At 41.8% G+C, this 26,511-nt stretch overlaps 1 protein-coding gene across 4 annotated transcripts in view; it reads left to right on the forward strand.

Moving 5' to 3' along the window:
• PIK3C2A (phosphatidylinositol-4-phosphate 3-kinase catalytic subunit type 2 alpha) overlaps positions 1-26,511 on the forward strand; it is a 780,848-nt gene that overhangs the window by 70,386 nt on the left and 683,951 nt on the right. For all 4 annotated transcript variants that reach the window (XM_085648082.1, XM_085648085.1, XM_085648083.1 and 1 more), the window contains 2 exons: positions 3,151-4,335; positions 18,700-18,803. In XM_085648082.1, the coding sequence (XP_085504208.1) occupies positions 3,238-4,335; positions 18,700-18,803 (1,202 nt within the window). In that variant the 5' untranslated portion in view covers positions 3,151-3,237. The remainder of the gene's footprint in view (positions 1-3,150; positions 4,336-18,699; positions 18,804-26,511) is intronic.

Raw genomic sequence — 26,511 nt, forward strand, 5'->3', positions numbered from 1 at the left:
GTATACACAAGCCCTACCTACTACTATGGCAAAGTTGTTGGAAAGTGCTTTGTGAGGCTGTAATGAAATGCTACTTTTTTTCCATAGATTCATTGAAACAACTCCTGTTGTAAAAAAATAAACCGATTAAACCAGCTATTGGCTCATCTATAATATTGCTTTGATTCATGTACGCACTATGTCACTAAAAGCTTAAACTATCAACAACATGAATCCTGGTGTGTGTGTGCACTGGGAACCATAAAAAGGTTTGGAAGTTTGTGTCATGCATCTAAGATCGGTTTTTCAGTAAGTGAGCAGAAGAAATAATCTTCGGATGCTTTTATGGTCTCTACATCAGAGGAATCACAGTGAAGCCAGCGTCCCTTTATTGTCACCTGTGTGTGTGTGTGTGTGTGTGTGTGTGTGTGTATGTATGTTTGTGTATGTATGTATATATATATATGTGTGTGTATGTATGTATGTGTGTGTGTATATATATATATATATATATATATATAATCAAAAGTACATCCTACCTCTCACCTTTGAGAATTAGATGGAAAAAATCTACCTCCCAAGCACAAAATAATTTTCCAGTGAAACTTGAGCAAATTGGACCCGGGGCACCTCACTCTCGCATTCCTCCACCCCCTGGCCTCAAGTGTCAGATTTTATGAAAATTGAGAAATTACTGGCTTGCTAGAAGTGTTACAATTTAAGGGCGACACCTAGAAGGCTAAAATGTACTAAGGATAAATTGTGGGCGATACCCAAACGTTTCAATCAGTGACCAGTGAAATTTAAGCACAACTATTTTCAAATGTTGCTCCTGCTCTACAGATTTCTTTGTGCAGTTGGAGCCTCATCTTGAGAGTGTGGTCAAATTACATAGTTTGCCTAAACTAAGAGCTATAAGTGTTTCAACTCTCCGTATCTCAAATCCTCTATTCAAAGAAGGCCGGACTGCCGTTGTTCATTAGAAAAGAGCAAGAGAGGTGGTAATCTCCAAGTTGGAATGGCTGTTGTGACCCTCTACTGGGACGCAATTCTACAAACCGCTACCATAAAGCGAGTGGTTAGGCAGAAGGGGTAACTTTTTTTTTTTTCTTCTTCTTTCCCTGATGTATCTCTTGAGACTATACAGACAATACGAGAAAGTCATGAATGCCAAAACTGACACGATAATCTATGCATTTCAAACATGGGTGTTTATCTTTAGCTGCCATTAAATATTTATATAAAATTAATGCGGAGTCTATTTCAGACTGAGTTATATTATGTATCAGTTGTCTCGCCCTCTCTGATTGTTTACCTTGGTCTGTGTATTTCCGTTGTCCTTTGGGTCTTTGAGCGTTCTTTTGCTTAGTGTGCACATTGCTCCTTATGTCCCGTAGCTATTATCATCCTGGCCATTAGGGGTAAGAGAGTAAAAACCGAATATTGCAGTAATGTGCTGCAAGCACCCTCATTCCTCACTAAGTGTGTACTAGCAGGGTAAAGGTGTCTTCTAGTTCTATGTTGTTGTTCTCTTCAGAGAAGAATTTCTTCTTCTAAAGTGATTTCACTGTATTACAGATAGTAAAGAAGTATAAATGAGGTAGTGGCACCCATACGTGTTTGACTGGGATTTGCTGTGCTTAGATGTTTGTTAGCACGGTAAATTGGTGTGAATATAGCTACAAAAGCCTAGCCCTAAGAGGTATTTTCTCTGTTTGAGATTTAAACACAACGATGGTAAAAAAAAAATGTAAACAGTCACTAGATGAACCTTTGGCCAGGAAATACCTCCTCTGAAAGCTGAGTATGTATGTATGTATGTATGTATGTATGCTATGGGAAGGCAAATGCTTTGGAAACCCTCCCAGCATTTGTTGGAGCAGTCGAGTCTGTTAACCAATCAGATGGGAAAACTGGGAGTAGTAGTTCTGATGGACGGAAAGACAGAGCGCAATCCCCTTGAAGATAATTTTGTTTTGCCTCCATCAAATGGGCTTAATGTAAGATCCTGTATTTGTTTTTGTATTGCCCTTGAATCAGTGTTTTTCCCTTTTTGTTTAATTTGCGTCTTACATGCGGAAAAGGTGGATTGCTTGTCTTTAAAAACAACTCTGTATTTTGTTGGCTGTGCAGTTAGTTTTTGCAATTAGGGGTGTATTCTACTGCAGGAATTCTGATTCTATATCCTAGCTACCGATTTGCTATTCAGTTCTATTGTGTAGCAGAAATTCTATTTTGCAGTTTTCTCTGCAGCTACATAATGTTTCAGAGAGATACTTTCTTCTGCAGTACGAACATTTTCTCTAATACGCCCGTATCCACTTGGTACAGAATGTGTCTTGGTGGTCACAGAGATGCAGCCCTACTCCCTGCTTGTTGGGAATCTCTGCAGCTCACCCCACTAGTTTGAAAGATTGCAAGTAAGGACAAATACGTGTGACATGGGTAACATTTACTGTACATCGCATGGGTGGATTTATTCTAATATATTACGAATACGTTATTGAACTATTTTTCTGAACTTTTTGTAAACATATCAGCGTTTTAAGCCTTAAAAGTGTGCTTTAAATTGCTCCACCTGGAGCCCTTTTTCTGAAACCTTTTGTTGAGGAATTTACTTACTTCTCATTATTACAATGAAAGGCTTACTTACTCTGGGATTGGTGAACCAGCCCTTAAGTAAATTGCTACAAAAAACGAGTAGTTTGTTCTTATTATGGCAGCCTTTGTTATATTCCAGAAAGAATACACACACCCTCCAGGTTGCGTTTATATAAAAAAACAAAAAGATTTGAAAGTGTGAAAATGAAAACCTAAAAGAAGAGAACTATCTTCTGAGTGGTAAAACGCCCTCTGTCCTTAAGGAGTGCACCTAGATATCTAAGAGGTTTGGGAGAGGGAGGGAGCGTGTGTGAGGCTGGAGAGGAGCATTGAGAGAGTGTCCAGAACCCCTGAAGTGTCAGAAGGTCAGGCAGACCTACATTTTCTGTGTAATTGTATCGCTCTGTGTGTGTTGGGTTTTGTTAAGTTGGCCTTGGCTACTACCATTGACATGTTAATTATTTTCTCGTGTGCATTGTTTATTTTCATTTAAAAAAAAAAAAATTATACTTATTTGAATAAGTTGTAAGAATTCACTTTTGCACCTTTTTTTTTTTCTTCTCATTTTAGGACTTTAAAGTTGGTTATGGGCAGTCTACATGGAATCATTTTAAGAAAGCCACATCTGATCATTTGAATTCGAATGCACTTTGCAGTATGGCTCAGGTATCATCTAGCAATGGACATAAACCAGGGTCCTCTCCTTCTTTGGGGACAGCAAGGCCAAAGGATGTTGGTAAGGAGGAAGCCCTGCAGATGGAAGCAGAAGCGCTAGCCAAACTCCAGAAGGAAAGACCTGTTAGTTTTCAAGACCGTCTACAGTTTTTAAGCACCACCGGAAATAGAGTTCCAGCGTTTATCAAACAGGACCATGATCTTATGGTTTTTCCTGAATCGGATGCAAAAAAAATGACTGAAGATAAATTATGTGCTATTGATATTGACAAACTAACGCATGCAGAGCTGGAAAAGTTACTATTGGATGACAGTTTTGAAACTAGAAAGCCACCAACGTTACCAGTAGTTCCTGTTGTGCCCCCCTCCATTTCTTCACAGTATTATACCCAACCTCCCTTTCAGGGACAATCGTGGACACCTGGATTCAGAGGACCAGTGGCTTGCACTTTGCCTCCTGTGTATTCTTCTGCTTTTACAAAGCAAGTGGATCAGTTCCAGAATGGTTTTCCTCAAAGTATGTCCCCCTATCGGTCAAGGGAGCCCTTGTATTTGAGTCTCCCAGGACGGACCCAATTTATGCCATTCTCACTGTCCTCTAGCCCACCTTTTCATATAAGAGGAAGTTTGCCTCCATATTCACCAGTTGTACCATCAAGCATGGCAAAAATATTTGACAAAATAGCAGTCACCTCTGAATTCCAAAAAAATGGGAAGTTGATAACTGACAGTAAACCATGCATTGCCACAACTTCGCTTTCTAAAGCACCAACACCTGAAGCATCCAGTGATATTAGCAAATTTGACTGGTTGGATCTTGATCCTCTCAGTAAGCCAAAGGTGGAAAATTCAGAAATTCCACTTCATGTTGTGGATTGTGATGGAAACAGTGATTGTGGTTCAGTTTCAGAGGACCCGTGGGATGCCGTTTTATTAAAGGAGAGTCCAGTAGAAACGTGTCATCAAGAAAGAAAGATGCATCTTAAGTCACCCACTGGGGCATCTGTTACTAGAAGCCACTCTTTAAATATTCATTTTTCAAAGTCTTTACTTACAAAATTACAAAGTCAAACCTCACAGGTAGGTACAGTTCATTTAACCGTTTGTTGTTGTTGGATAACAAGTCATTGTGTCCTTTGAGATGTTTAATATATCTTAGTATGTCATATTTTCCACAGCCATCCTTATGTATTTTTCAAGACCCCAATGTGGTTGCAAGTTTATTGGTGAGATTCATTTCATTTATAAAGATTTGGAAATCTAAAAAGCACAGCTTTTCCTACAGTCCAGTAATCGCACGCTGCCTGAGCACACAGTTGATAGAAAATGTTGAAATCACACACTGTAACGTTATTATGATGGTGAGATAATATTAATATACACAAAGCTCTGCAGCTAGACGGTGACACAAGTGTGGAACAGCTCTTTTTCAGGTTCAGCTTTCAATTTAGGTGTGGGATCTGGAGATATTTGTTGCCTCTTCACACACTCTCCATCCAGGTTCCATCACCTGCGCAGCCCCACAAGGCTCTACACACTCGTCTCTTCTTCAACGTTTCTGTTCACATCCTAATGGACCTGCTGTGCTCTCTGTATCCTCCATACCTGTCTGCTGTAATGGCATATAAATGTGCTCATGTATCGCAGATGAAGAATACCAATTATTTTCTGTCTCCAAGTAATAGTCGTGGACTTGAAAAAAGGATCAAATTAAAGACGTCCAAGTAGAAAAGTTATATCGGTCCAGAATACTTGTTCATAGAGAACCATTCTTTGCCTTTTCCTCGACTTCTTTGACAGGTTAGCATCTTAAACCAAATTCATAGCTTGTCAAGTTTGTTGAGTAAAAAAGTCCCCCTGGTAACTGATGCTTCTCAGTAGGAAAGAAAGTGTTTTCCTTCATCCCCCCTCCCATGCAAGCCACTACTATGATGTGCATCTTAGTGCTAATTGTAAACACGGCAAAAATACAAAAGGCTGCCGGTTGCCTCCTTCCTAGTGTAGAGTGCAATCTAAAATTATCTGCCTCACCTACAGAGGTCTGAAATTTCTTATGTCACTTAAACGGCAGAATTAGGGTAGCCACACAAACCATTCCATCCCTTGTATTAGCATTGGTAAGCTTACAGTTCTGGAGGTCTACGTAGGTGTTATGTACTTGATTTCTGTTGCTCCACAACCACCTCTAGACCTGTTCAGTGACAGTCAACTTCAGTTCAAGGCAATGCCACTGCAGATTATAATACTCTACTTCTGCCCTTCAAACCTGTGGATCCTGTTTAGAGTTGGGGATTGGAAACCCACCTGACTGCTGTGTAATTCCAGGTTGATGTATGCATCCTGTATGACATTGCCATAAGCTGCATGGTGTACTCCGCAACAACGAAATGCTCTAGGTGGATGTTTATACTTTTTCAAGCATTGTATGACATAGCCCGTCCAGCTAAGGTATGATCATGGGAAACACAATACACCACAATAACCATGCTGCAGGGTTCAAAAGAAGTTGGAGCACAAGAGACCCTGACTCCTTACTTCTAGTTTGAGTCCATGGCGTGTCTGTTCATGTTACTTGTAGAAACCTCAGTTGTTTATTCTTTATAGTGAAAACGTTGCAGAGTCAAACTTGTGTCGGAGCCTTTGTGGCCATATATTATCTCACTACTAGACCAGATCTGTTTAATGAGAGCTGCTCAAACCACATCTGGTTTAGAAACACTAGCGGGAAGCCACAAGGTACCAGGTGCCGGTTTATCTCTATGTGAATTCACTGCAGAGGACCAGACAGTCTGCTTTTTCTCCCTCAGTCTTTTTACTTCCTTCACTAAGGAAAGGTGTGTAGAGTGTTTCTAAATCCGTGTTGAAGAAATGCGGATTATGGTGTGCACATTGGTTCAGGGTGTGCAGTGTTTGTCTGTGGGTGTAGGTAGACCGTTTAGATACTGCATTAATTTGGCAACTGTGGGTGTAGGTAGACCGTTTAGATACTGCATTAATTTGGCAATCGGCATTACACTTGATCATCAGAAATTGATCCTAAGCAGAGTGATTGCAGCACAGGGTAGTCATGGCGGGTTTGAAAACACTGCTAATGTCAATGCTATTCCATAGCAAACTGTTTGAACAATGGTTCCCTCAATACTTTATCAATGTTCATAATGCTGTGAGTGCCTCTGTGCTCCGAAGCCAGGAAACAGGTAAGTTCAGGCAGTGCATCCTATACAAGTTAACATAAACCCAATGCAGGTTAACATAACCCCATTGCAGGTTGCCGTGCCCCAGAAGGACACCGATGGATAATTATATAAGAATGTTTCATATCTAAAACCTCATAATCCATATTCATGTAGCACTTCTCTCATCCAGAAATCATTTATATATATTCTACTAAACAAACGATTGATAAAACTCTCTCTTTAGTGAGTATTCTCATCTTACCATTAAACTCTTGTTGTGTTATGTTGTTGTGTTAAACTGTTGAATAAAGAAATCACCTTCCTGAATAACCGCAAACCTAAAACCATGGGGATGGTATCGTCTCACTTCAAGTCCCCGCTCTGTTGTTCTTCCTGAGGCAAGAGCTTGGCCCACAAATACCGGAAGAGGCATGAGCTGCTGACATCTTGCAGTCATAAGGACTAATAAGAATTCTAAACATCAGTTAGTAAACAAGGAACTTTTGAGTATTTATTTTGAACTTACAAATGTTGCAGAAGTGGAATACTGCTAAATAACATGCCGTTTGTCTTAAAAAGAATACTTCCAGATCAAAAATACTATAGGTTTGCATGTTTATTTAGCGCTAATATGTAGATCATAGAGGCATACCACTTTTCACCAGGCAAAACCTTTAATACAGTTCAACCTTAGCATTATCTTGGGCAGCGCTGCAACCCAAATCAGCTGCACAAGAGATATAATTTTTACAACATCCCCAATATAAGGATACCTTTTTGTACAATGGATACTTAGAACTAAAATCCCTGGTTCAAATGGGCACTGTTAAAACTACGTATAGCTTCCTGGCAACCCTCCGTATTTCCAGGCCATATGTGGGAGCAAACATCAGGGAGGGCCGTTGTCTAGTATATTAACCCATCAACCATGCAAGTCCTCTTTATTCCTTCAGGTCACCAGATCTACATAGGCTGTGGAGGGCTGGGCAAAAAAGGGTCGGTGGAAACAACAAATACCACTTACCTAAGGGGGAGGGGAATAAATCTTTTTCAATAGCCTGCTGGCCTTGCTCATTAGTTTTGTGGTGCAACAGTGCTACAGTAGTACTAAATATGGGTTCTGCTCTTTCAAGTCTTGTGTTCTTGCTGTAGCTTTCTATACCACTTCATCCCTTTGCTATTGCACCACCTCCTCAAAAACGATGCCGTTTTTCATCCATTCAACTTGCAAGCCTTTTCTTGAGGAGTATTGTGGCACTGAAGATCCTTGATGTCCACTGGAAAAGCCCCCTGAAAAAGTTACCAATCAGAAACCACTGGAAGGTGTCTTTCAAATCCTCTCCTTCAGTAACTGCTTGAAACCCCAACAGGTATGGATTAGAGTCTCTAAATCAATTATATATTTAGATTCAAGAATTCTCAATTGACGTTCTCTGAAACTGTTCATCCAGTGGCTGCCATCTCTGCCACTCAATTCCCTTTTTTGCCAGATAGCTATCTAGCTGTGATGTCCCCAAACCGAACCCAGAAGTTGTCCACTCTGGAGGACATGAGAATATGGTTCCTCGATTGACTTTGCCATCTTCTTGTACTCTCATAGTACTACACGGCCGTGATGCTGCAACTATCAGTTGTGTGACACAGGATAATGCATTACTTTACTCGCATTCTTCTTGTCAGGGTGGGTACTTTCAGTATGGAATGTTAAAACGCATTAATAGAATGTGCATGTTTAATATCTGGTGCCTGGGCATCATTCAATTAGGCAAAGTAAGCAAGAGACCATGTCTCAATTTGCTTAATGGCTAAACAAAGACTCTCTTCTTTACAAATAAAATATTGCACTCTACCAATATATCTAAGGCTATTTTTTAAAATAGGCTGTCCTGGTTGGTTACTCCTTCCTTCCCTGAAATTCTGTAATGTGTTCAAAACATACTTTATTGCAAAAATAAAAAAAACAATGAAGGACAGTATCCTTCCAGGCCTGACTTCTGCTTAGGTTCTGTTAGACCTCTCAGCACGACATGGTCAACCACAGTTTGCATGTGGACTGCATGGAGGCTGCTGGACTTTGAAGTTCAGCTCTTGACTGGCTGAAATCTTTTTTGGGAGAATCAAACGCAGTCGGTTTGCCGAGGTCTTTTTAGCGTCACCTACGGTCCATTTTGATTAGTGCTCCTCAATACCACTGCATTTGTTTAGCCTCTATATTAGACCCCTTATTCAGGTCCTATGCAATATGAATTGCTAAATATATAATTATGCAGATGGCTCTGTTATTCCTTAGACTAGATGGTACCCTAGCCTCTTGAAAAAACTTTCAGTACACTGCAATTCATCTACAATTTGAAGAGTAGAAATTTTCTAAAACTCCAATCCCCCAAAAATGAGTGTCATTATGAATAATAAAACTGCTATTTTGAATCATTCTCTTTGCCCTATTGAATAGAGGAATCCTCTTTCCCATTAAACGTCTGCAAAAGGTGTGGGTGTCATTATTGAAAATAAATAAGCTTTTGCTAAAATATCCTATTGGATTGGTGACTTGGTCCTGCTTCTTGAACATCCAGAGAATTACAAAAAATACATATATATGTTTTTTGGAGGGCCCAGACATTATGCCGTAATGTGGTTGATGCTGGCCTCGTCATAGTTTTGTTTTTTTAACTTTCAGCCATGCTGCTGTACAACATGGCTAAAATAAATATTGACTAAGCCCATAAGTCTTCATAGGTGAGACCTGTTAGCTTTTACCATGGTTGTTTTTCACTTTTGAGGACCTGTGGAGAAGTAACCAGAGAATAATTATAGAGCACTGGAGATGAATCCTTTAATTTTGCATAGAACTCATCCTTGGCAGCAACAGTAATGCATTACTTTATACTCTACATTTATAGCACCGCCTAAGAAAGAAAACAGAAGAAGTTGAGTTGATGGGCACTTGGTGGACAGGGTGTTGTGCCAAACCTTAGTTACATTCATGACTTATGACGCTGTTCTACTTGTGAACTCTGGGCATCAAAGGTCTCTCTTGCCTGGAGGAAAATAGTGTTTCCAAGAGATTCTTTGTGAGGATATGGTTACTTCAGATCCGAACCATTAAGCCTGCAAAGGCCACAGCTGAGTTCATTGTTGCTATACCACAAGCTTAGAAACAAATACTACAACAGTCTTTTGTGGGCTGCCTTCTCTTTGATAATAATTCAGGTAAATAGATGCCAAGTTTAAAAACCAAGATAAAAACATTGAAGTGTTCGATTGGCGGGTTGGAGAAGAGCAGCTTTTTCATACGCCTCCTTGTAATTGTTCACAACTGCTGCAATGATTAGCAGCAAAAACCATTTGGAGGTAGGGGTACCCACACTTTTCTCCTGCTGCAAAAAGCACCATCACCTCTAAAATTACTCCATCACACTGCCACCAGAATGCCTATGAGAGGGCGAATTTCCAGTCCTCTCACAGCATGACAGAAATCACGGTACATGTTCTGTAGATTGGATGCAAGAGTAGGTTTCGGTTTTTTCCACACAACATATCTGGATCTTGAACTTCTCTCCTAGCCAATAAGTAGAGGAGAAAAAGTGCTTTCCACAGAAAGTGGTCATGAGTTTCAAAATCCTAAAGAAAAAAAGGTTTCTACTCCTGACGTATCTGAGACAGAAAGGGTTCAAATAGATAGAAATGTTGGCCAAGCTGAGCTTCATTAAAGAAAGTGCAGTTACGCTGTTAGTTTAGACAGTCCTTACATTCACATACCAATCTGCATGAGAGATCTGTTTTCCTATATTTAAGATCATGAATTTTCGCTTACAGTTCAGCATGGTGGTTTAGCTACTTTTATCTGGCACAAAGGGATGTTGAGCTCAGAGAATCGGCCATGGACCAGGGTTCAATTCCCGACGCGGCAGGGTCGTGGACCAGGGTCAAAATGGACTTGATAATTCTCGCCTCGGTACCTACTCTAACCAGGAACACACTCGGCAACTCTGGGCATTAAGCTTGCCTCATCTCTACAACGGCCCCCCACAGACGCTGGGGATGCCTGGTTTCACCTTGGAGATACCTAGAAAGGGACCATCTCACAGGGATAGCCAGGACGGGTTCCCCAGCGGTCCACAGCGCCGGGACGCCCCCGTTGGTGGGCAGCTGTGCGCTTTACAAGCTTACAACATTTACATTTACTCCATTCATGACTGTTGTATCAATGAGTATGCTGTGCCCAAAATAGCACAAGTCGTAGATAGAACCATTTGACCTTTACTGATGGATACTTCTAACCACAGATTCCTCACCTTTTGAGTATTCTGAGGCTTTAGACTGGATCATCTGTGCAGACGTTGTTCCGCAGAAAACGTGAGGAGCTACATCTAAGCTCGACCCATGTCTGCCAACGTCAGTTCCTTTCTGTGTGCCACCAGATGCAGTTCCAGAGCTACTCTTCATCTCTTCTGAGTTCCAGTAAATTTGTCTTTGGAGTCAGAATACGACTCCAAAACCTCTAATGACTGTGCCTTGATGACCCAACGGGTATTTGGGATCATAAGGTAAAGCTATATATCCCCAAGTACTGGAGGGCTCTATGCTGTGACCCGTTGAAGTAGAAGGGAAGGTCCCGTTAGAGCTCCTTAAGTCATTCCCTCAGCAGATCTTCATTCTGATTGAAGTCCTCGTGTAGGTAAAAAAACAGAAGCTCAAGACTCCAAGCGAGCCTCTGCCTATCCCACCCTCTCAAACTCATAAGAAGGCGTAAGGGCGTAAACATGCCTCTTGATCTTGCTCCCGTACGCAACCTCCTTCGGTGCTGATCCCAACTCTCGCCTTGGGCCAGTCCCAATTTTGAGATCCCTTCGCGATGCTGCAGCAAGTCTTTGACTTCCTTGACCCTATCTCTGTCTTTTTGGCATCTGCCAACTCCTTTTGGTGCACCTTCTGGGTCACAAGAAACATTCAGCACCTCCACTTGGAAGTCCGCTGATGTTTCTGTCCTCGGAACCAGCTGGAACCTCTGAACCCGTTACGGGCTCCGTGCCGTCTTCTGTGCAGAAGCCAGTCTAGGTGGCACAACCCATTGCAGACAAAGGAGCATCGACTCCGATGCATGCATATTCGTCGTCTGACGACATATAGCATCCAATGGTGCCCTCCAAATCCAATTAGACCGAGTTTGCGCCGTGATCCCACTGAATTGCAGTCTTCTGGCAACCCATCAGACTCGATTGCATTGCCCTTGCCTCAAGGAAGGGCCCAGATCATCCGCAATCTTTTTGGCACAGGCTTCGGTAGCGACTATCATGATGAAGGGGTTAAATTTGCTCAACCTGTTACAGACTACAATTGGTATGATGAGCTGTAAGCTGCCAGTAACCTCAGTACCTTCCCAGACACTTGGCTTATCTCTCCAACAGGGCAGGCTGCGGAAGAAAGTGCCTCCTGTGCATTATTGATGCAGAGGACAGCTGAGGTTCTTGACTTCCAGTTGCCTACAACAAAGTTGAAAACCAAGATCCTCACTGGAGTTCTCCAGTCTTGACAAACTAATACTGAGTCTCTGCTACATTGCAATGAGGCCCTCACGGATGCACTTCTTTGGACATTATCAAAACCATCTGCAAGGCCCCTGGTGAACAGGCATATTGCGTAATGCCACCGCCCTACCCCTTAGTCTGGAAAGCTTGTGGGTGCAGGTATCTAGGAACATGGTCAACTCCAATACCTTTCCTACACCACCCCCATGGATAGAGAGTCTTAGTGTCTTTAAACATTTGAGAAGCTCATGTTCTCCTCAGCTGGCCTGGCCTAACGATCTGTCCGTGCCAGCTGCATACTGGGCCTACTGGGTAGTTGGGATTCTGTTGCTCAGATCCTACCTGCTGTACTAGACGCCCTTACACACGAAATTCTGGATGGCTGCAATGTGCCAAATTCACAGATGTGGGTTAGATACCACAGATTACCTTAGTCGAGCACTTTCCAATGGTGTGACCCTTTGGAGACATACCTGGGTGAGTTTTACAGGCTTCTCTGTAGATGTCCAATTTGCTGTAATGGACATGCCTTATGATGGTTCTAACCGCTTTTGCAAGAAGGCAGACTGCTTGAGTGCGTTAAAGGCAGTAGGGCCACAGTGTGCTCCTTAGCTGTCTGATGTGGTGCCTCAGATCCACCAGCAGTACTGCCGCATCTGTGACTGTTTCATTACTGCTAAAATTAACCATGCTACCAGTGCCGCAGACTGTGCAGCCTTTTCATGGTTGAAGTTGCGTTATCCACTGAGAACTCGGAAGGGAGGGGCAGTCTGCTGCTCAGTTTTCCACTCCTTCAGCTGCTGCAGCAGAAAAAGAGACCTATTAAAATAGAGAACATTTAATGCCTTAGGAGCGGTCAGAAGCACGATGGAGGCTTGGGGTGGAAACCCTGCCGAAAATTAGTCCTTCTTTGGTCTAGGAGAAGTGGGTGAAATCTGTGCTTATAAAATATTTTCTAGTGTCTGACCAGGATACCAACTTTTATTCCTCTTCCACTGTTACTTAATGTTATGTTATAACAATTTATATAGCGCAACAGCTGCCCCAACAAACGGGCGTCCCGGCGCTCCTGACAAGGACTAAGCCCTCAAGACACCTTCCAACACAGATTAGACTTTGGGGAAGAGATGGGTCTTAAGGGCCTTCCTGAAAGGCAGATAATCCCTTAGACCACGAATAAATGCTGGGAGAGAATTCCACAGCCTGGCTGCCTTATACCTAAAAGATCTACCGCCTGCCCTGGTTTTCTTAACCCGTGGCACCTTCAACAGGTTTTGGCTAGAGGATCGAAGTTGGCGCGTGGGCTCATAAGGCTGGATCAGGTCTGTTAATATCTGTGGAGAAGCCAGCTTCCATGCCTTGAAGACCACACAAAGTGCCTTGAACTCTATACGTCTTTCCATAGGCAACCAGTGTAGTCTTCGAATTGAATCCGAGGCAGAGCTAGATCTACGTAGACCTAGCAACATTCTAGCCGCAGCGGTCTGGACTCTCTGTAACCTGTGGACCTCAACCTTATTGGCCCCCAAATAGAGAGTCGAAGCATAGTCCAGCCGTGACAGGATTGTGGCTTGAATAATCAGCTGTCTAGTAGGGGCATCAAAGAACTTAAAAATAGACTTAAAGCTCCTAAGCAGCCCAAAACATGTGCCAGCCACCTTCTTAGTCTGGGTTTGGTAGTTAAGATTGCTATCTACCCAAACACCGAGGTTTTTCACCACCGTCTTTGGAGGGGGTGCATGTCCAAGGCTCTGGGGCCACCAATCATTACTCCAAAGACCCTGGTCTTTCCCCGTCAGCAGAATTTCCGTTTTCTCAGCGTTCAGCTGCAAACAGTTGATGGTAAGCCAGTCCGCCACTGCTGCCAAATTGGTGCAGAAGCGGGTGGCGTCTAGGTTATTACCCCTAACGGTATTGCTAGACAGGGCTACCACCAACTGTGTATCGTCAGCATAAGAGACAAGGGTCAAACCACGGCTCTTTGCGAGAAGAGCCAGTGGCAGCACGTAGATATTAAAAAGCAAAGGGCTCAAAGATGAGCCCTGAGGTACACCTTGTCTCACCTTGAAAGTCCCTGAGGAAAACGGGGGCACAGAAACCTCGAAAGTCCTATCCTCTAGGAAGGATGCCAGCCAGTGTAAGGCCAAGCCATTGATCCCAACCTCCTCTAATCGTCTCAGCAAAATGGCATGGGACACGGTGTCAAATGCGGCACTCAAGTCTAGCAGGATTAAAGCCGCAGTGTGCCCATTATCCAAAGATGGCCAAAGATGTTCTGTCACGGCCAACAGTGCTGACTCAGTGCTGTGACCGGGGCGAAAGCCATTTTGCGAGGGATCCAAGATGTTATTAGAGGACAGGAAGTTGGAGAGCGTGGCATTGACATATGTCTCCAGAATCTTCGATGCCCAAGGTAGGCGGGAGATAGGCCTATAGTTCTCAGGACGATCTGGATCTAAGTTGGGTTTCTTTATTAAAGGCAGGACTTTGGCTATCTTCCAAGCAGTGGGCACGATTCCTGTGGTCAATGAAGCATTTAAGATGTCACACAGAGGGCCCTGAATTGTAGGAAGAAGCTTAAGAAAATGACCTGGCCTAAGCGGATCAAGGGGAGAACCAGATTTTATTTTAAAACAGAGTGCCTCCAGCTGGGCAGGCACGATCAGCGGGAACTTATCCAATAAGCAAGGCCGTTGCCTCCACCGAATCAGTAGATTGTATTGACGCGGGAAATTGTTTATAAATCCTTTCCACTTTGGAAATGAAATATGCCGCTAAATCATCGCATTGCTTGTTGGATGAAATAAAAGGCTCCGTAGGAGCTGTCGTTAATGAGGCAACTAAGGAAAATATACATTTAGCCTTATTCCCACTGCCTGCAAGTTGTGACACATAGAAAGTGGCTCGGACCACCTGGATCCTTTTTTGGTAGTTCTTAATGGCCAAACGATATTTTTCTTTAGCCATCAAGTCGTAGTCCCTTCTCCAAGTGCGTTCAAGTTTTTTGCAGTCCTTTCGCAATACGGAAAGTATTCATGCTGGATTTGTAACTGTATGGTAGTAAGCCCCATTTATTGTGATCCTACGTATCCTGGTTGGTTAACCCTGCCCCCAGGGGTGGTGCCCTTGTCATTTCTAGGTAAACCCCGCACAGTGCATATACCCTGGTTGTTTAACAGCTCTCCCACGTGTTGACCCGCTCGTTTCTTGGTTGTCCTGTTGTATCCTTATTTTATTATTTATTTTAAATCCTTCAGTTAATTTTGAGGGTCTGAACTTTAGGTTAATGAAGACTCCTATACTTGCACTCCTATTCCTGTTCCCACTCCTGCTAGTCACTGAGGAGTTCCATAACCATATAGAGTAACAAGGCCAAAGTTCGAGTTCCTTTATAAGGTAATGGACCCCCGAGGTGACTTGCAATATCCTTATCATGTAGGCTGGTGGGTACTTTATCCCATATAATACATGGTCTCACCATCACCTTTCCCACAAACCACTTAAAACCTTAGTGCGCAGCTTTCATATGAAAGAGCAAGCACTTTGCAAACATTACAAGTAAAAATAAAATCTCTAGTTCAAAATTAAGCACATCAAAAACCTTTTAGATATTTTTTGCAATCAGATATTTTAATACAAGTTAGATTTATTTTTAAAAATAAGCTGCCGTAGGTCGGAATGTGTAGGAACATGCAGAAAGATTCTAGCTTTGCAGTAGGTCGGAATGTGTAGCAACATGCAGAAAGATTCTAGCTTTTCTAGGAGGGCAAAATATAAACATTTGCTTGTCATTGTAAGCTATTAAATTAAAGAGACGAAGGAAGAAAAGCAACGTTTTATTTGTGTTGCTTTAAACAGCTGCTCCATGACCTGACATGCCTTTCACCTCAGCTACTGACTGGTAGCAGGCATTGTGATGTCCGAACTCGACTGTGATAACTTATAATAGTCGAGTTCTGACATCTTTTCTTTATAATCTGCAACTGGGTGCGTCATAAGTCTCTGATTAAAAAACAGTTGCTGATTATAAAGTAATTTGTGACTACTGGTTATACAGGAAATTACAGAATCGCATGTATTATAGTATAATACCTAGTTACAATGTTGGACATGACAGTCGTTAGAGAGTTTAATTCGGAGAAAAGACTGTCTTCTGTTAAAGCAGCCATTCTTGGCTGGTGTCTGGAAAGTCTCTTCTCTGAGCTATAAGAAATATTATATATTCATATTCCCAATCACAGCATGCTAATGCAACACTAACAAAAATGCATGGAGGACCAGTGGTGTCAAACATCAGGAGACTGGGAAGACTGACCTCATGGTGTCCAAGCATTAATATGCTTGTTCTAGAAAAGTCCTTCTGGCCAGAGAATAGTAACAAATTAATTCGTAGAAGGTTAGAAAGCCCAGAGAGGCAACTCATCTCTTCATATAAAATGGTCAGTATTGAAGAGAAACAACACATCAACATGTTGGAGTTGAGGGCTTCCATTCATCTCCTTAGTCTCACCCGCCCCCTCCTCTTGGGATTTCCTTCAGCTCCATGTTATTAAAGAATAACGATTCTACTGTCATGTATTACATCACCAGTCCAGGGTAATAAGATCCAGAATTTAGTCAAGAGGGGTGTGGACCAAGGCCCGAGTACGCATTCGGTGCTGTGAAGGAACATCACCTAAATCCACCTTCCAAGGAAAGCAATATAGCTCATCAGTCACGCAGCATATTGATTTTTATCTTTTATTTATTATTTTGCTTTTGAGACCAATGACATCCAAGATGAAGGCTTGAGGTGCCCAGACTCTCATTGCAAAGATAACACTCTTGCTGTAGATTAGTAAAAGACATTTGTTTCCTCTAGTTCCCTAATTATGAAATTGTTTGCCAACTTCAGGCCTTGCACACCAAGGATGATCCTTTTTGTTCAATGCAGTCCTTACTAATGGTCATATTCAGACCTGATCCACCTATTCTTCGAGTGAGCCATGGAGAAAACTTCCTAATGCAGCCCATATCTTCTTTTTAGGATGTCAGGTGAGATGCTTCATCTCAGCCTGCCATCGCTGTGCATCACTACTTACCTTCAGAGCACCTTCAGTACCGCTACTTGAACCTTTCCAATGACTGTAATAACTGTCTTAAATAAGCAAAGTGCCCTTCCATAGATCATTCTATACCTACAAGCAGAAGAAAGTCTATTTTTGGTGACTGGAGAAGCAAGTGTCCTGAGTAACATGCCCAGAAGAAGCTATGCCGCTTTATCTACTTTATTTGACTGAATTTGCCCTTCAATTTTTATATTAAAGTACAACTTTCTACCCTTACCTGCATACCAAAAAGTGTCCATCTCAGCCATTTTTGGACAATTCTCAAGATGATAGACTTTTCACATTGTCAGTCTTCATTAATTTCTTTAATTAAAGGAGAGGTGTGGCATAGCGGCCAGGGCGGCCAACTCCGGAGTGCAGGGCTCACGGTTTGTTGCCGGTGGCAGCTCAGCTCCCCATCATGGGACTCTGGGCAATAGCTCACTTAATATCCCCAATGGCCCCCAGCACCTTGAGACCCTTATTGGTGATTAGTTTACACTTTCTAAATGCCGGGTTAAGTGTTAGGTGCTTTCATTAAATAGTGCTTCCTTTTGATCTTATATTGTTAATTTGTTGCAAAGCTTCCCACACATTTTTTCCCTCAGTTGTTTGTGTGGCTTCTGACTTGAATCACACAGTATTTAATATTCTTTAGGAAACATTTTTTGTTTGAATCGGAGAAGATGAGAACCTTTTATGGAAATCGGTTGAGTGTATTATTTGTTGAAATCCAAAATGCTGTCTAATTTAAAAGTAGATAATTTTTTAACCTACTGCTTTCTTCCCACTTGCATTTGTCTTCTTCTAACAAATCTGTCCAGTTGCTTCATTTGATCGTCCCCTAAAGAGCAAATGAACATTTAAAATTAGATTTTTGCAATGCTCCTATCACATCTTTACTTTTATTCTTTTGGCTGCCGGAAATCTGTAGTATCCTGGATACTGAGCAACTTAATTGTGGAATAACTGCAACGAAATTTAGTAGTTTCATCACTTTTCAAACGCTTAACACTGCAGCTGCTCAGTAGTCTGTAAAAGGTGAAGTGCCCCCTACATGTCAGATTTATGGGCATTTCATCCCATTGCCATAGGTTGTTTGATCAGAGGCTCAAAAACTTCTGTAATGCTTCACCTTGTCTGAAGACCTCCATACAAGTCTATTTTCAGGGTTTCTAGAATCACGTTTCTTAATATTTGTGACTAATACTGGGTGGGACCATGAACCAAAGTGGCACATGAGGGATTCTAAAAGTTGGTTTCTGCTCAAAAATCCCCAAAAAACTTCCAACACCAATATTAAAACCTTGCACAATGCGGCAATAATTTAGACCAAAGCTCAGTAGTAGAAATTGAAATTTGGAGGGTAAACTATTTTGACAAATCAAAGAACGTAATGGACATTTTTCTACTCTTTTAGTCATCCAGCTTCTTCAGCAACATTTTTAACCTTATAGATTTTAAAACTGTTTTGTTACAATACATCAGTCTGTCCATCCCATCGTTGAAATGAAATCTGCATGCAAAGACATCCGTTATACAGTCCTGTTTAGTGGGGGGAGGGGACTGCTTTACTTTAAATGATAGAATCACAAATGGAGTGACTATATCCTTTTCCACTGTGTAATGTATTTCATTCTTGCCAAATTGCAGGTTGAGAATGGGACCAATGCAGTTGCTTCTGAAGGAAATAGGTTTTTGCAAGAAATTAAAGATCTGGATGATGAAGTAGCGTCTTTTTGTCACGAAGTTAGCAAGTAAGCCACTTCTTTGTTTGTAAAAACTGTTGCAGATCTGGGATTTTTACCTCTGATTAGTCAAAGCATTCATTTTTCCGAATTTGGTAGGCCTGCTACAACAAAGTTACTGCTTTTATCTTAAACTGTTAAAGCTCTGTAAATTTAAGCTCTATAAGTTCCTCAAGAGGACTGCATGATTCATGGTATGTGCCTTATGACGCAGAAATCCATGAGTAGGCTGGAAGGACATGAACATACTCTGTAATGTGATTGAAATAGCAAGGCTGATTAAAGTAACCTGTCCTCCTTCCAGCCTCTTTCACCTTGCTTTTCTAACCCAGCAAGAAATAAGATTATCAATTAAGCTGCAGGTCTAGGTCCTTTGCAGCTTGCTGTATTATTAGAATGTTTAGAGAGATGTTTAGAATTGTGAATTGCATGGTGCATCTTTAAAGAGCTGAAGTTGCTACGTAAATATCAACCTGCAGTGACTGAATGTTAATTATATTTTCTTTGTGATTTGTGGTTACTTTTTAACCTGAATTTCTCCTCTTGCCTGCTCAATTTTGTAAATTACTTAAATTCAATTAATCTGTTTACACCAGAAATTACAAGTGGTATGGATAGTAAGTGTAGAAAAAGGCACTTTTTAGTGTGGTCACCATGAGTTTTTGCTGGACTTTGATGCTGTTTTTTTTTTCTTTTCATTTTTTACTTCGCACACTGAGGCACTGCTGTTCTGTCCAATGCCCAGTGCGTGTGCTACAACCCCTAAAACATGTCAGATTGGCTACCCTCCGGATTGGAATATTTACCTTACCTATAGCTTTCTAGTATATGGTAAAAAAAAGTGTATCTAGGGCCTGTAAGTTTAATGTCACGGGTGGTTCTGGAGCACAAGTGGGTCTGGAGCACTAAAGTAACAATGTAAAGTGTGTCTCCAGGACTGTTCCTGCAGCCATGGTAGGCAGTTTTAAAACGGCCAATTCGACTTGGCAAAAACAAACCTTTAGACCGGTCTAAATCTAACTTTTTAATACTTATAAGTCATCCCTAAGGTAGGCCTTAAATGTCCATAGGGCAAGGTATTTCAAAAGTAAGGCATGTGTACTTAAGTTTCACAATGGTTTACATGCCTTGGCAGTGAAAAATCTCCAAAGTAGTTTTTCACTACAGCAAAGCGGTCTGTGCCATAGAAAACAGGGGGTTACTTTGCTACACTCAATAAAGCTAACCTCAGTTTGCCACTAGCACAAAAAATATTTCAAACATTTTTTCTGATTAAACAAAATCCAGCTTAATGCTAAAATTGAATTTTGTCTAACTAGTTCAGAAATCGGCACATCACTATTTTCTGCCTAAAGCCTCTAGTAGCATTTTCAGAGTTAATCCCCAAATGTTACCTGGCAGCCTGCTGGCCTCCTGCAAGGGTGTGTGAATGTCTCCCTGCAAAGGGAACAAAAAAGGCCTTGGGTGGGAGGAGGTGTGACCTCCTACTGACAGATTGGCCCAGGGGATGCTCCTACAAACTGTACAAGCTTAAAAGGGGCAGCCCATTTTGTCAACGTTTGGGTAGGGTTGCCACGGAACATTTTCCCTATTGGTCAGGGAGTGTCACCCAAACTACGAGCTAGTGCCAAGCATAAATGGGGCACCCATTGATACCTTCTTCAAAACACATCTGGAACTGTGGAAGACAGAAAAAGAAATGCACCTGCAATTGAATCTGTAGAGAGAGACTCCAAGGGCTGCACCTTCTCCTACCTGTAACCAGGACAGACAATTGGACTTCAAGTACCTGTTGGCTGACGTCCTGTTAAGCTACAGGGCCACAAAAGCTGCAAGAAGCCTACTTTTTACATGAGTCCATCTGACAAATTCCAGATGGATCTGCCCCGGACCCTATCATGTGGTTTCTGGGAGATTAAGACTTGACCCTCAAGGGGAGTCCACAAGGTGATTGTCCCCTGGCGGGTGTTAGTGTATGCATCTAACCGTAAAATCTGGAAAACTTGACTCTCAGAAACATTTTCAGAACTTTTCCCAAAGAAGCAGTGGAGATGAGGCCCTCAGCCGTGATGTTGAATCGCAGATCAGATTCAGCTCACTTGTTTCCCCGGCCGAAGGAATTTCAACTTTCAGAAAAGTTTCTATGTCCGAATGTAGAGGGACTTCATAGAAGCTGACGTCGAAGAGCATCCGACCACCAATACGACCTTACCGTGTACATATCCCAGACTTTGCCATTCAGAATTTCCTGATGACATCTGTGCCTAATCTGCCCTGGAGCCGAGGCTCCCATCAAGGTCCCATGCTTCACCAGGTCGCCGTTGTTGTGTCCTCCTGCGGAACCACCCTAGAGCCCGACCCACAAACGACAGGCCGATGAGGATTTTTCTCCAGAAAATCTTCTAAGTTGGAAGGTAAACTTTCCGAGGGGACAAACTAGGTCCCTGCACTCACAATATAACAAGAACATAAGTGCAAATTATAAATTTGTCTGTTGAGCCTTGCATCTGTAGATGGTTTTGGAAGTTGTTAATCACTTGAAACCTAGTCTTCCTAAAGAAAGAACTGATGTGCCTAGGCTGTTGTTGGTATGCTCCTAAAACTTATCCCAACACTTGTTTATTGGAGGGGGAGTCAGGATAAGGAGGGATTATCTGTTGTCTGTTCCACAGAATCCCAGCTAACTTCGACCGGAGTGCTCCGGGGTGGGGGGGGGGGGGGGGGAAGATATATATATATATATATATATATATATATATATATATATATATATATATATATATATATTACCTACTGGCGATAGCCAGTAGGTAGTTATAGTTAGGACCACGTTTCCATAGGAAAACCTCAACATTCTATTTTGAATAACTTTGGCGCCGGTCGACGAATCCTCGCGAATTTCTCAAAATAGGTGGGGCGCTACGCTCCGCTCCTACCCTGAAAGTCTCGGGGGGATTCGTCAAGCGGGGGCTGAGATAAAAGGGGGGTCCCAAAACGCGTTTTTCCCATGCATTTTTCCATAGGACCTTTAGAACGAGCTACAGCCCGAATGGCTGAACAGAATTACTCAAATTTTGGCAGAGAGGTAGTCCCTAGGTCAAGGAAGTGCCTTTTGTAGGTTTGGTGTAAATCTGTTCAGTAGATTCTGAGAAAATAGCCTTTAAATCAATATATATATCTGAGCCAGCTTACGGTACGCTTACCGTACGCTTACGGTAAGCGTACGGTGGCGTGCGCGAGCGCGATTCTGATTGGCTCTTAGATCTTAGTAAACATTCGAATCGGCCGAAACCAGGAAGCGGCGGCCGCCATTTTGTCTCTCGCACTGAGAGAGATTTTTAAAATCGGAAGCCCAAAAACATGTAAAGGGGCTGTTTTGACAACTCCCTCCCACATAGTCATGTGGAGGGAGTCCCCAAACATCCCTCAAGTGCAAAAACGGTTTTATTTTTTTTTCGGCAATTTCGCGGGGTACGCTTACCGTACGCTTACGGTAAGCGTACGGTAAAAAAATAAAAATAAAAAAAACACTATCCACACTTACCCCACCCCCTGTGCTTTTGGTGGCCGAAGGCCACCAAATGTGCTGGGCTTATTACAATGGAAAAAAACACTATCCACACTTACCCCACCCCCTGTGCTTTTGGTGGCCGTAGGCCACCAAATGTACAGGGCTTATTATAAGGGAAAAAAACTTAGCATTTAAAAAACCGTACTAATTCACTGAAAAAACCATAGGTTTCACACACGTTATAGTTAGGAATTAGCATTTAAAAAACCTTGCAAATTCACTGAAAAAACCATAGGTTTCACACATGTTATAGTTAGTGGAAATTTTACTGATAAAAAACCAATGAAATTGCCCCGTTATAGTTAGCGCAGGCAACTATAACTCACGCGACCGCAATCCTCTGCTGATGCTAATACTGTATTTAGACACTTATATGCCCATGTCTTCTTCCATACATTTTTAGCTATACATATATTACAAATATTTTGCTTTTCATAAAGACACATATGTCATCAGCAGAAGATTGCGGTCGCGTGAGTTATAGTTGCCTGCGCTAACTATAACGGGGCAATTTCATTGGTTTTTTATCAGTAAAATTTCCACTAACTATAACATGTGTGAAACCTATGGTTTTTTCAGTGAATATATATATATATATATATATATATATATAGGATACACATATATATATGTATATATAAAGGATACACATATATATATGAAGGATACTTTCCTCTGATGGCTGGAGAATGAAAATGTCAAGAGGTTTTCATTAATGTGAAGTGTAGATTTCCCTGGAACATCTATACTCCAATATATGGTTTGTCCAGTTATAAAGAAGAGTGATACCTAGCCGACTCACGTAACAAATTCGCCTCGACTCAACTTTGTATTTAGGGAGCTTAGAATTGTTATACAGAGCACCCTGTTCTGCCCTTTTTAGGAAGCCTTGTCCTTTTTTAGTCCAGTGCAATCTCGGACATCTGTCCACCAAAAAATTGATTAATTGCACACAAAACACTTTGACAATTTCAGATCCTGAGGGAATAGAAAGCATGCAGAGGGAGGTCCTGGGTAAATCTTAGGTGAGTCACAACAAAAGAGGGAGTATATAGCATGCTTCAACTAGGTAATTAGAAACCTCAATATAGGTAATTCAAGACAGTTGAAATTAAGAAAGTGTCTTTGTCCAGATCATGACTATGGATAGCCCCTTAAAGATATTAATGAAAAGATGCCAGGACACGAGCATACTAAGTATTTTGCTGATTTATTCAAGCATCTTAGTATACAACTGGCATGGAAGCAGGCGACACAGCAACTGCCGCCTCCTTGAACTTTTACTTTGTGTCACTTCCACATTCCAGTTCCAACACTGCACTCTTATTCTTCTAAGAAAACCCAACAAGAGAGACTGCTGATGAGAAGCGGAAATTACTGGTCCAAGCCAGCACTCAGGCCTGTTGGGCTAAGCTTATGTGTGTCTCAAATGGGGGTACAGATTACGCCAGTGGAAGAAGCCTTCCCATATCAATAATTCAACCCTGCTAGGCACACTGTGAGTTGAGACTACAGATGACTTCAGCAAGTAATTACAGCGGTATTCTTGCTCATTGGGTCTAGTCTCATCAACAGTTACCCAGCCTATGTACTAATTAGACTACTAACCTAAGAAACGATGCCTGGAAACCAGAGTGCTCAAAAGCAGAGCAAGAGAGGTATTTTTTGTGAGTGTTTCTACCCAAAGAAAGAAGCAATGGATACTATCCTAACGCATGACCTCAATCATTGAGTAATAGTAATAGGATTACTGAAGAGAGTATTTGGCACCGTGGGGGAGTGTTAAATATACTTGGAGAACTGAGCAGTTGGTGACGACTATGGCTTGAGAACCCACTAATTGATATCCAGCTCTGAGACTGAAAAGGGAAGCTCAAGCAGGGAGCATGTGTGAGAAAGAGCATGTGATAGGCTTTATCTTATTTCCCATGCTCAATGCTCCTTTTACATTTTTTTCGTAGGACTAAGCTAGGGATCAAAAGGTGATCTAGGAAGGGCACAAAGTGGGATCACTTTCCTTTCAAACAGTGTGTCCCAACATATGATAAACACTTAAGCACTGTGCCAATAATGTTTGCTCTACTTTGATACTCCACATCTTTCCGCAGGGCTAGTGCAATTTCTTCCTGCAATGGCTTGTTGGATTCTGGAACCTCTGTCTCTTTCTGCTTGGTGTATTGAATCCACTAAGTATTTGACACTGAGTTGCTCTGACTTACTTCTACTTGTTCTGTCCTGATTTACTGCTTTGCTCCTAATTTTTGTCCAGACCTTGACCGTGACCTTTTTTTTTTTTTTTTTACATGGCTGCTCCTAAACTTGGCCTGCACTGATTAGCCTCCAGCATTGTTCCCTGACTCTTATTTTTCTTGATTGCAAGTTGTTCAGCTGATGGACTCATCTTAATCTGTCTGCTTGTTTCTCGCTGGAACCCTCATTGTCTTCACTTTGACATCACAAACTATTAGCTGTTGTGGTTGTTCTTTTGGTAACTTTTGTTTATTTTTCTACGTAATTTTGAAACCGAATCCTGTGTCCTTTCCTTAAGAGTATCTGCTCTACCCAGTCTTTGTACAGTAGGTCTCCTCTCTATGTACAAACAGATATATTCTTGTAGTAACGTGTATTCATTTCTTTTACAGGCTTGGGGGATGTCTTGTTGCCCTCTGCCTTCTACCTGACTGTTCTTCCAACTCATTATGAGGTTTTAGCTAATTTCACCAACATTGTGAAAGCGCAACAAAAGGCTGGTAGCGCTCCCCCTTCCTCTTAAATATGTTTGGATGCACGTGATGACCTGACACAGTGAGCACTTGCTTGCAATTTTGATTCTTTGTTTCAGAAGCATTAAAAGTAGGCACCCAAACTCTAATCAATCTAATATCTAAGTCTGAAGGGCCTTTAGAAAGATCCTGGACTATCTCACTGTCATGGGTCTAAGTTGTTTAACGGGGTATAAAACAATGAGGTGACCTATTTCTTTTGCCGGATAGTCTTGTAGTTTATACACAGCATTTCTCATAAAGGTATCAACAGGAAAATCTGAATGGATTATCAATCACCACTTGGTTAATATATAAGAATACCGTTGAGTGGATCTTATTTTTTCAAGTGACGTGTTAGATTGTGTAAGAACCTCAACTATATTTCCTTTGAACTTCAGTTTTCACTTTCTCTGAATACCATTCTTATACCGCATCTACGTCTGCCTCATCAAAACTTTAACCAATCTTCTCTGCTTTGCCCAGTGGTACAGCATAGCTGTACTGCTCTTTTAGTGGCACAAATGGACATCAGGAAGACTCTGGAGTTCTAGCAAGCTCTTTGAGATCCTACTGTGGATCTTTAGTACACTTAATCAAAATCTTAAATCTCCCCATTTGAGGTGAGGCATGTGAAACAAATGAGAACATCGAAGATGAAAGTAGTACTTGAAAATGGGTTAACCACGGGAGATTTGATATCTGAACTGATATTGAGTAATGCAGTGCCCTCTGCTTTATCCTCTTTTATGACTTATTTTACCATCCCCCAAGGAGGAAGAAGCACAGGCAGGAGGTAAAAAGGATAAACAAAAAAAAACACACAAAAAAGCACTAGCAAATGCAATAGGTCGGGAGGAAAAAAGGCAAGCTGATGCAGCCCCAGCATTCCCTAGGTGCACACATGCGTCACCAAGCATGCCTACTGCATTACGTGGGCCATTCTATTATTTTTTTTTTTTACTCTAAGATGGTGGGTGGCACTTGGATCGGTAAATAAAAAAATAAGCTTTCAGTTGCAATAAAACACATTTCTTAAAGTAGAGTGGCCCAGGAACAAATGAGAGCTGCTGAGTGCTCCAAACAAACTTACTAATCAAATTATTTGAAGGACTGCAGGGGGTAGGATAGTAAAAGGAGGGGAGCAACAGGTAGTTGGCTATGATGGGGAATAACAGCGTGCAAAGGAGAAAGCAACATGGGCGCAAGCGAGTTTGATGGGGGAGAAAAGTAATGAGAGAACAAATAACACCCGAGTGAGAGAGCAACACCGAGGGCAGGGGGCAGATATTGTCAGCTGAAGGAGAAGCACATGGGGCAGCTGGTACTTTATCAGAAAGGAAATAAATAGTTTATTCTGAGATTTTCATAACCTTTAATGAAA

This window comes from Triturus cristatus, chromosome 3_2 (assembly GCF_964204655.1).
Source record: "Triturus cristatus chromosome 3_2, aTriCri1.1, whole genome shotgun sequence".
Classification (NCBI taxonomy): Eukaryota; Metazoa; Chordata; class Amphibia; order Caudata; family Salamandridae; genus Triturus; species Triturus cristatus.